The following is an 11,559-nucleotide window of genomic DNA, read 5'->3' as shown; positions in this document are numbered from 1 at the left end:
ATGGCCTACTCCTGTTTGTGTGCCTCCTTTCTCTTTGGACTTGACGCATACTGATGTACAAATTTCTTCTGAACTATCTGGGAACTTTTACCCATTTCTGTCCTTTAATTTGCTATTATCCCAATCTATGTTCTGATAATAAAAGTCTTCCATTATAACTACTGTTACACCTTAATAATTAATAATAATTCTTACAGCTCTTCGTAATATCCTTGACTGTAATTAGCTTCTCAGTGTTTGATGAGCGTAACGGTACAGCACCCTTTTGGTGTAGCACCAGTAATAGTACAATCTATCAATGGCACAATTTTTTCCCACAAAACACAGAACCTACAATGTAGATTTGCCGTTAGGATGATGCTAATCTCCAGGAAACTCTGGGCCATTACTGTAACATCAGTAATTTATTTCAAATAACCGCAAGCTGTTGTTTATTCAGTTTCTGATGTGAAAGAAATTGTCTCGAGGCATGTCACTGGAGAGGAGAGAAAGAAGATTGACAGGCTCAGGTTAACATTCCAGAGCTTAGACAATGGCTTGTTTACCGATGCTGGGTCAGGAAGGCGTGGTAAACACATAGCTGGAAGAATGCAGACTTCTTGGAGGGCCTTAAGCTGGAAGAGTTTTGTAGGGTGTGGGTGAGCGAGGCAAGAAGAACGAAGAATGTGCAGTATTAAAGCTTGAGGTGCTGAAGGACCAGGATCCACTGTAAGTCATGGAGTTAAAATGAAATGGTTGGAGTGAGCAGGATTTGGTGCAGGTTAACACATGGGCAGCAGAATGCTGGATGAGGTTAAGTTTGTGGAGAATGGGAGAGTAGTCAGGACAACTTTGGGAGTCAAGTCTGGAGGTAATCAACATTAGATGAGGGTTTCAGCAGCGGATGAGTTGAGACAGGGCAGAGATGGTGGGCTAAGGAAGGTGAAATAAAGCAAAAGTTTATTCATTAGTCACAAGTAAGGCTTAGAGTCTAGGAGGTTTACAACATGGAAACAGGCCCTTCATCACAACTTTGACCTGGGTCCTTGGTGCTGTGGGGCAGCAGTGCTAACTACTGAGCCATCGTGCTGTCCTAGTCATTGTGGTGGATAGGAAAAGGGGTTAGTCGTTCAGGATTAAATAGCTAACTCCTATTGCAAAGAGTGTTTTAGCTCTGATTGACTAATGGCATTGGAGGCGGGGGTTGGGGGGAGAAGGAACTGAGTTTGAGGAATGAAGGGAGCCGTAAATGTTTCGAAAGAACTTACGAAATGAACAAGGTCTATATGATTTATTCAATGGGTCAGAAATTAAAAAAAAATACAGGCTGGAATTCTGAAAATAATAGAAGATGTTGGAAATATTGGGGAGTCAGTTTCCAGAAAGAAATATTTGAGCTATATGACAGCTTAGCTGACTTTTACTTCCTAACGTGTAAAGCGACAGAGATAGACAGAACAATGGTATGTATTTTTGTCCTGAGTGCACATCTCATTTAAAAAACAACCAACTTTCAGGTTGGGGCAAAGTACAAAAGTTGATACAGCTCCTCCTCTTTCTCCTGATCATTTCCAGTAAGGTGGGTTTTTTCAAAACTGGTTACGGGAATCAGGCTGCGTTTTGACACTCCCCCATCGTTGTGACAAATAGGACTCGCCGCAGTCACAGCAATGAGCCAGCCTTCCGGAAAAAGAGAAAAGGCTCGGGGGGAGCTGTGTATCAGTCAGTGATTCGGGCACAGAGCTGCGGGAGAGACACAGAAACAGGCTGCTAAACAAACTCTGGCGTCGGCATTTCCTCCACCCTAACCAAGCTCAGAGCCCAGAGCCACATACCCAGGCAGCCCAGACTCCGGGTTAGCGCAGCGGGGAGCGATGATTCTGGACAGAGACAGCGAGAAGGGCAGCGAGCAGGAGAGCTGCTGCATGATGTCGAGCCCCATTAACCTGGCTTACTTTTACCAGAGCTCCCCGGCAGCCAGTGAGCCGCTCTCACCGGCCACCCCCATCTCACCACAGTCAGACTCCGAGAGTCAGAGCGGAGCCTCGGACGGGAGCACTCAGTCCACAGGTAGCCCACCCTGCCAACCTTTACCCCACCCCCACTCTCCCACTCTTCACTCCCCCACTCTCCCACCTTCCACTCCCCCACTCTCCCACCTTCCACTCCCCCACTCTCCCACCTTCCACTCCCCCACTTCCTCACCCCCCCCACCCTCCAATCCCCCCCCACCCCCACCCTCCAATCCCCCCCCACCCCCACCCTCCAATCCCCCCCCACCCCCACCCTCCAATCCCCCCCCACCCCCACCCTCCAATCCCCCCCCACCCCCACCCTCCAATCCCCCCCCACCCCCACCCTCCAATCCCCCCCCACCCCCACCCTCCAATCCCCCCCCACCCCCACCCTCCAATCCCCCCCCACCCCCACCCTCCAATCCCCCCCCACCCCCACCCTCCAATCCCCCCCCACCCCCACCCTCCAATCCCCCCCCACCCCCACCCTCCAATCCCCCCCCACCCCCACCCTCCAATCCCCCCCCACCCCCACCCTCCAATCCACCCCCACCCCCACCCTCCAATCCACCCCCACCCCCACCCTCCAATCCACCCCCACCCTCCAATCCACCCCCACCCTCCAATCCACCCCCACCCCCACCCTCCAATCCACCCCCACCCCCACCCTCCAATCCACCCCCACCCCCACCCTCCAATCCACCCCCACCCTCCACTCTCCCAACCCCTCCCATTCCTCCACTCCACCTCCCACTCCTCTACTCCCCCACTCCCCCACACCCCACTCTCCACCACTCACCTCACCTTCCACTTTTATCTATTTTTAAAATCTGATTTCCGCCTTTCTGTTTTAGCTAAAGTCCTAACTTGTTCTTAAATTTTCAATCTTGCCCCTTTTCAACTGTGTGAACCAGGCTAACTTAAGGACTGAATCCTTGTTTTCTTATGCTTCCTTTCTTCTGTCCCCCTTCTCAATGGAGCAGCTTTTAATTTCATCTTCAGTTTTAGTCAGTATAATTTGCATCGTGCTGGTAAACATGGAGTAGAACTGGCGGGGGGGAGATGGACTTTGGTCCGCTGATTACTGCGCCCACAATATTTCTTACCTTCCTGAACCCATCCGTACTAAACATCAGAATTTAAAATCCAGTTTTCACAGGGAACCGATTAAAAACCATTGAATCTGAAATTGGAGCCTTTTGGATCAGGGAGTTGAGTTAATTTTGTGTAAAATAATCATTCCTGTGTTTTACTCAGGGTACAACCAGTGCTTACTTACATTTCCTCATGCGTGTCTATTTTTTTTTGAAGAGGAAGCTGGTGGATTTTTAACCCTTTTATTTCACTCTGTCTCTTTGGTGTCCAATGGGTTGCTGAGGTTATGTGTTATTCCCTTCCTTACAGCCCACTCTGGCACGGGGAGAACTCAGAGGCGACCTTTCCAAGGAGTTCGAGTGAAAAATCCTGTCAAGGAACTCCTCAACAATTTCAGAAGCACCCGCAAAGGCAACATCCTGGAAAATTATTCGGTAACACACTCTGCCTAATTTTATTTGGTTTTCGTTGTTTTTTTTAAATGTGGGAAATAGTTTAAGCCCTTAATTTTTTTAATGTAAGAGGTTGATTTTATGTTAAAAATAAAACTTCAAAGATTTCTGTTTCTTACGGTCAAGTTTACTTGTAACATTCTAACTTTTAAGATTGTAATCAAAAGAGAAAATACTGGAAAATCTCAGCGGGTCTGGCAGAGTCTGTAAGGAGAGATACCATCAGATCTGCTGAGATTTTCCAGCATTTTCTCTTTTGGTTTCAGATTCCAGCATCCACACTAATTTGCTTTTAACACACAATAATCTTAGGCTAAAGGGCTGAAACAGATTCTATGGATGAGGTGAAGGAATACTACGGAAAATAATTATATCATGCGTAACAGAATTTTTTTTTCCCCTTCGATATAGCCTCAATTGAATTCATCAGAGGAACAGTTTTCTCGTAAGTAATTGGCTTGCTAATTTGTAATCTTAATGCGACTTTATTAGATAAAAATGTTCCATTAATCACTGTATAGAATGATTAACTAATTTTCCATCTTCACAGAAATAAGAAATCTACTGGGCAGGGGTAAAAGATCAGCTTTGGAGAATCTGACTGATGTACCTCCTTATAAACGATCACCGGTGCATACATCATCTTACTTGCTGGTAAAAATAGCCAACATACTTTATTTCAAAATGTAATTTTAGTTCCATGACCTCTGCATTATTTCTGTGGGGTAAGCTTTATGATTGCATAAAGAACATATGAATATTAATCAGATGCCTTCAGGTATCTGAAGGGGACGAACAATGGCATTATCACTTTGTCAAAAGATAATGAAAACTGTTTTATATAGGAACTTCAGTCTTATTGCTTTTCTGCTAGGCAAGTAGACAGAGTTTGTGGCAATATTGTGGTTAGCACTGCTGCTTCACAGCATCAGGGATCTGGTTTCGAATCCTGACTTGAGTAACTGACTGTGTGGAGTCTGCACATTCTCCCCATGTCTGCGTGGGTTTCCTCCCACATTCTGAAAGACATGCTGGTTAGCTTCATTGACCTGATGTGGCGACTAGGGGAATTTCACAGTAACTTCATTGCAGTGTTAATGTAAGCCTTACTTGTGACTAATAATAAACTTTAACTTTACCAGGAGTCAAGCATTTAAATGTCTTTTGTTACTTGACTGATGTCCATACATCTCTCTTTTTCATTAGACTCCACCCCAGACACCAAATTCTGTTGAGAATTCAGACGGGGCCCATACAACTGAGCCAAGGAATGATGTAAACCCAGATGCTCTTCAGGACATCATAAAAATGTTGCAGAATGACACTCATACGATCTCCTTGAATACAGTCCAGGTCTGCTGGCCCAGTGTTGCCAAGGATGACCAAGCTTTCCAGGGAAAAACAGGCGTGCAGACACACGATTATATGCAGGACCTCCAGCTCAGCCAGCTGTCTCCTGAACAATGCCAGGAATTGCAGCAATTCCAAATCCATAACCCACCTCAAGTCACTGAGCAGCATAAAGCGATTCAATGCTTTCAAGGTGTGGATCATACACTGAATCTCCAGCATGCACTGAACTTTGGAGGTGCCCAGTGGAATCCACAGGTGCCTGAGGAATTTCTGCAGTACGCAGTTGATTTTCCAGTGCGCCCTGACCGTCTGCCGTCTGAGGGCTACCCAGTTCCTCAGGGCCAACCCATGGGTAGTCAACCATCATCTGAATTTTACTTCCGAGATTGCAGCTCCCTGCAATCCAGCATTCGGGAAGATGTATCCCATCCTGCTTCTATGTACTATCCATTACAATCTCAAGGCAAATCCTTCTTTCAATGGCAAATTGAACAAGAGGAGAATAAATTATCCAACCTTACTCAAGAGCAACTTATTGCCAAAGACTCTGATGGTGATACGTAAGTACTATTAAATCTTCGTTTTGGTATATTCAATTATCAGTGAAAATACAATAAATGTCGAGGGGGTCTGTTCCTGAGCCTGTTCCAATGTTACTTTTTTTTAACCTGGTTCCTAGATTGTGTAGAAGAAAATTTATGCCTTACGATACCTTCCCCCACCACAAAGTAGGACACTTGGCCCATCTCATGGTGGTAAACTGTTTACCTTTGCAAAAAAGCTTCCCTTCAACACCATCGTTGGGACGGACCTGTTGTTTTTGGCAATTGTAGATATGGAACTGCGTTTCACACTTTGTGGTACACAACGTTAGAGCTCCAGAACACTCACTCTCTTCTGGTATCTTGCCCTAAGGGGGGCATTGGTATCCATGGATCCCCATGTCAGTTGTGCTCTAGAGGTGTGGATCATCTTTGGTGGTCCAGAGCATGGCCATCCTAATCTAATGCACACAAGAAAATTCCCTCTTTTAGATGTGAAATAGCACATACCTGTCCCTATTAAGGGTCTTGGCAAGTTTGAGGTTCACATTTGGCCCTGTTCTGTTAAATGAAGTGGCCAGTACCAGCAACTGTTTACCAAAATAATAATAAATCCCCGTCTTATTGAATAAAGGAGTCTTGGCTGGTGCTACTTACTGTGCATACTGTGTAGGGATTGCTCAGTAAATGAAAGGTTTTTTTTGCATTAAACTGGAGGGTAGAGCGGTGTAGTCAAAATGTAGATTTAGGCAAAAATGCTGTGTTTATAAACAATAAGGATTGTGTTTAGTGGCCAGGACCTGTTTGGTGAAAGGTTTAAATGATTATAGTGCAAACACCTTTTGTTTTATAAGCTTTTAAAGTATGTTATGCTTATATTTCTTTCAGTCTACTGCATATTGCTGTGGCACAGGGCAGACGGGCTCTTGCATATGTCCTTGGGAAGAAAATGGCTGCAATGAACATGATGGATGTTAAAGAGCACAATGGCCAGGTAGATATTTTGACATATTAATCATTTACTTGTCATGAATTAAAGAGATTTTCTTTGAGATTAAATGTTCAAATTCACCTTAATTTGCTCGAAAGCGTTATTTGCACTACAGCCAATGATTACTTCAGCAAGATGGTGAACATTAACATTAATGTTTAACTTAAGTTGACTTGTTTCTCAGTGATTGTCAAACTTGCATTTACAAAATGGCTGATTTGGCTGTTTGCTTATTACTCTGTTTGCTGATTTTTTAAAAAAATGTGTTATCAGTTAGTCATTTGTTATCAGTTCCCCTGTACAGGTTGGTGATATGTCAAATATTACAGTAGCTTTTTTGTTTTGCTCTTGTAGAGTGCTTTGCAGGTAGCTGTTGCTGCTAACCAACACTTGATTGTTCAGGATCTGGTCAGCCTTGGAGCACAAGTGAATACTTCAGATCGCTGGGGAAGAACACCATTGCACGTGGTTGCGGAAAAAGGTTTCGTTCAAGTGCTTGTGGTAGGTGTCTTTTCCTGACTGAGGAACCTTTTTTTAATAATGCTTGACATTCCATAGAAGCACCAATGGAAGTGTGAGCTTCACAAATGAACAATTTCACCTTGCAAGTATCAAGCATAGCCTGAACGTGTGGTCTGTTGTAGGTTTCTTTAGCCTACAAGATTCTTGCATGATTTTGGGATTCCTATTGGAACTTGTAAGAAAATAGTTTGGAAGACTGCTTTAAATTGTGAGCCATCATTTGTACACCTTTTCTCAACTATCCATTCACACTATCCAGAGTGTGCATGATGTAGCAATCCAGTATATTTCTGTACCTACCTCAAACCCATCTCTTTGATCAAGCTTTTGGTCATGTGTCTATCTCCCATTGGTTCTGTGCCCATTTATTTAAATTACATCTGGGAAGGATCTAGGGGATATTTTATATGTTTAATGGTGTAATAAAGCATGTCATTTTAGAAATATCACAAAAAATTTTTTGTCTCCGTTGGAATATGAATGTACTTATTTACATATCTGCCATTTTTATTTTTTAATTGCCTTGACTTACAATTTTTTTTTAATGTTTCTGTTCAGGCTATTGAGAAGGGAATGGCACTAAGTTACCAGCAACTCAATCTTGAAGTAACAAACTTTGAAGGTAAGATCAGCTACTACCTATAAATTATTATTAGTTGCTACTAACTCCAAATTACTCATGAAAGAAAAGTGATTCCAGACAGAAGTGCGTCTTTATTGGATGTTATCTTTTTGCATTTGGATTATGTCCATAATTTTCAACAAAGCAATCAGGAATTTCTCAAGTGCTAAAGTGTTTTAATGTAAACTTGTTTCCATTTGCTGCTATCCATCATGATGATGAATTTTCCTTCTGGTTTAGGTATGACTGCTCTGCACTGCGCCGTTCAGGCTCAAAACCGTGTGCTGCATGAGCTGCAGAACAAAATTCACCGTCAGCCTCCATCTCTCGAGGTGCAGGAACTGACCATGAAAAGCAAGAACTTGTTGGAAACCATTAAAACCCTTTTGCAGATGGGAGCATCCATTGAAACCCGGGTGAGTTTAGCTCTGATGCAAGTACTGATCGAACTGCGTGGAAAATCAAACACTATTATGGCACTGTGGATGTTTTAATTTAATTGCAAAAAGTAAATTGTTAGTGTTGGCTGTACTGAGGTAGCCTGTGACATACTCTAATTGACATGTGAACTTTCTCTAGGATCGGAAGAGTGGCCGTACACCTCTGCACTTGGCTGCCGAGGAAGCGAATGTTGACGTACTACGTCACTTTCTTGAGCAACCAACCAGCCTTAATGTTGTAAATGCCAAGGTAAGAGGCAATCCAGAAATCTGTTATTTGATGGAAAGGAGAGTTGCAGTGAACAACGTATTTGGCACATTGATAAGCGAATGAAAAGCTTGACGTGTGAGGACTGTTTGATGACTCTGGGTCTGTACTCGGAGTATAGAAGGATGAAGGGAAATCACATTGAAACTTACAGAATACTGAAAGGCCTGGATACAGTGAATGTGGGGAAAATTTTTCCATTAGTAGGAGAGACTAGGATCCGAGGGTTCAGCCTCTGAGTAAAGGGGCAACCCTTTAGAACCCAGATGAGGAGGAATTTCTTCAGCCAGAGGGTGGTGCATCTGTGGAATTCATTGTCACAGAAGGCTGTGGAGGCCAGGTCATTGAGTATTTTTAAGACAGATAGGTTCTTGACTGGTAAAGAGATCAAAGATTACAGAGAAAAGGCAGGAGAATGGAGTTGAGAAACGCATCAGCCACAATTGAATGGCAGGAGAAGACTCGATGGGCCAAACGGCCTAATTCCACTCCCTTATCTTGTGGTCTAATTGTCTTGGTCAGTTACCATTGACTTTGCTCAGGGTCGTGGCCTTTCAGCATGGTAGTAATAGTATTGAATTTTTCTTTGCAAGACTTTTACTTAACGAGTGTAAAACACACATTCAGTTCAAAAATTGACAAATCCGCTGAGATTCGTTTGATCAGCCTACTTTGTAGTGAGGAGAATGTTTTGAGGAAATTTCCAGTGTTGATATTTCTGCCGTTAACGGAGTTTTTGTTCATCTTGCAGGCATATAATGGAAACACTGCTCTCCATGTCGCAGCGGGCATGCAAGACCGAGTTAGTCAGGTGGACGCAGTCCGGCTTCTGATGAGAAAGGGCGCTGATCCCAGCGCCAGGAATCTGGAGAATGAGCAACCAGTGCACCTGGTGCCAGAAGGTGCAAGAGGCGAAGAGGTGAGTGGGGCAAAGCAGCTCTACATTTATCAAATGAAAAGCATTCCAGAAATTTAACAGTGGATGTAATCTGAAAACTAGAAAGGAAAAATGAATGGGGGGAGAAAAAAATAAAAGCAGCTTAAGATTTGATTTTTTTTTAAAGAAGGTAATCCTTGAACCTCGAATCACTATCAATATTTTTTTTTATTCGCAGGTTAAGCGCATTTTGAAGGGGAGAGCCATCCAGTCAAGAATGCCATTCTGATTTCCTGTTTGGAAAAGTGTCAGCCCCACTGTCAGTTAGGCAGTCCTGTTAGATTTGTATAGAGATATTTGCTGTTCACTGGCAAATGTGTGTTGTTTCTTTGAAAGAAACTTTCATTGTTGACTACTGTGTAGTATTTAATAAAAGGAAATGGGCAGGATTCCCCTACCCCCTCCCCCACCTGCCCGCAGCATGTTTTGCGGAGGTGGCCCACCATTGACTGGTAGCGGGATTTTTCGGCCCTGCTGCCGTCAATGGCATTTCCTGTTGTTCGCACTCTCCACCACCGGGAACCCATGACGGGGTCTCGCCAACAGTGGGACCAGAGGAGCCCGCTGAAGGGAACGGCCGGAAAATCTCGCCCAATAGTAGTGTTAATCTCTGTATCTTCTTTTAAACTGTGCACGCACTATACAGTTCGTGAAACGAAATGTAAGGGCCTCAGCTAAGTTTTTTTAAAATGTGTTTTTTGAAAAAAACGTGTTCCAAAGGATCAGTGTGTAGTTTTGATTAGCTGCCTATGTCTACTTTGAAATTTCAAAACGTAGCTCCAGTATAATTAAATATCATGTACACTTGTTATCCTGAATTAAGAGTGTGTCATTTAGGCAGAACATCATTCTACTTAAACTGTTCTATATGAGTTTTATCTTTAGTTTTGCTGCAGCAAGAGAAATGTGATAGCTCAGATGTTCACTCATTTGAATTGTTTTTTGTAAATGAAATCCTGAAAGATTATTGACCATGCCTATAAGCTTATAGTTCTTTTTGAGTGCGATTTTTGGAAGGAAATGTCTGTATGAAATCATTGATATGACATGACTCGAGTGCCTTTCCGTTTTTTCAGTGCACACGTAAATATTTGCCTTGATTCACATTCTTGTCTAGTCACTAAGTTGACACATGCGCAGTAAAAGCACACTTAATCTTGCAAATGATTTTGGCGTTTCTCTACGCGCCAAATGAATGTATGTTTGCTTTGATGGAGTGTGCATTCTTTCAACATGAGGGCTTTGCGTATTCGTGTACCCCAGATTTGAGTACCTTCCACGCATCTTGGGATTGGCGGTAGCACCAACTGCAGTGAAAAGGGACCAAATAAACATTTAAATGTGAGAGAAGTATTTGCAGTCATGGTGCATTTAAAAAAAAACAAGGAAGTGATAAAATCAGGAGCAGGTACCTGATCAGAAGAGATTAGCTGGAAAGTGGATGCAGAGTAAGGAAAAGGTTGGAGGAAGTAATTTGCAGATGAGGAAGTTAAGGTTGAGGGAGAACTGTTTTGCAGGATATAATCCAGAAGAAGGATTTGTAACGTATGCTGAATGGGATGGAATGATAGGAATTGATTTTTGGTGCAAGTCAAATTGGTGCAAGTGGCAAAACGGCATTCCTGTGTTAACTGGATGTGTAAATATTTTTATATCATTGGGTATCTGTTTCTTTTGACAGATATATAATTGTAGTTCTCAACAATAAGGCAGATTTTGCGTTCTCTATTTGTATACATTGTGCTGGATTTAAGAAGAAAATCCTTAGTACATCACTATTATTGTCGTGATATTTTTTATGCATCTAATTGTTTTCTAATTGATTATGAGTTAATATTCTGAAATGTTATTGCACTTACTAGATATTTAGTAACGTTTTAAATCAAGAAATGTGGAATTCTGAATTATTTGGCTTTTAAGCTAATAAATCAAGTATTCGAGAAAGTCTTTTGTTTAATAAAGTATGTCTTGTAGACAGACTCTGTAACTGTTATTTGATATTACATTAAATATTTGGTGCATTAACTGCCTGGTGTCCAGTATGTGTCTTTGCGTTTCAAGATTTTTAGTACATCCTTTGGTTCCCATGAGTGGACTTTCTAATCTAATTGGTCAAAGCGATGCCTTTGTTTCACTCTGCGGCAGAGGTGCATATCAGAAAAATTGGGTGCTGAAGTGGTGGCCCAAATTTGCCATTATTCCAGCAGAGCGGTCAAGTATTTTGTGATTGACTGTTCGGCCAGTTAGCTACACCATGAGGCTATTGGGCCTTTGTGCTCTTATCTGCACCAGTGGTAAAACCCAGTCACGAATGCCATCTGCTGTGAGCATTGTACTCCAGAG

General features: G+C 42.7%; 1 protein-coding gene across 1 annotated transcript; it reads left to right on the top strand.

Annotated features, from left to right (window-relative positions):
* The first annotated feature begins 1,586 nt into the window (after window positions 1-1,586).
* On the top strand, window positions 1,587-11,232 carry nfkbiz (nuclear factor of kappa light polypeptide gene enhancer in B-cells inhibitor, zeta). The gene is made up of 12 exons (XM_080203488.1): window positions 1,587-2,049; window positions 3,399-3,523; window positions 3,953-3,986; window positions 4,092-4,195; window positions 4,748-5,454; window positions 6,325-6,430; window positions 6,782-6,928; window positions 7,508-7,571; window positions 7,812-7,987; window positions 8,151-8,261; window positions 9,031-9,198; window positions 9,395-11,232. Exons 1-12 carry the CDS (start codon window positions 1,854-1,856, stop codon window positions 9,443-9,445), a joined length of 1,989 nt encoding a protein of 662 aa, XP_080059614.1. The 5' UTR covers window positions 1,587-1,853; the 3' UTR covers window positions 9,446-11,232.
* The last annotated feature ends 327 nt before the right edge of the window (window positions 11,233-11,559 follow it).

This window comes from Carcharhinus amblyrhynchos, chromosome 15, assembly GCF_965287045.1.
Source record: "Carcharhinus amblyrhynchos chromosome 15, sCarAmb.v2.hapA, whole genome shotgun sequence".
In the NCBI taxonomy this organism is placed as follows: Eukaryota; Metazoa; Chordata; class Chondrichthyes; order Carcharhiniformes; family Carcharhinidae; genus Carcharhinus; species Carcharhinus amblyrhynchos.
The sequence above is the reverse complement of the archived record's forward strand: the minus strand, read 5'-3'. Positions and strand labels throughout refer to the sequence as shown.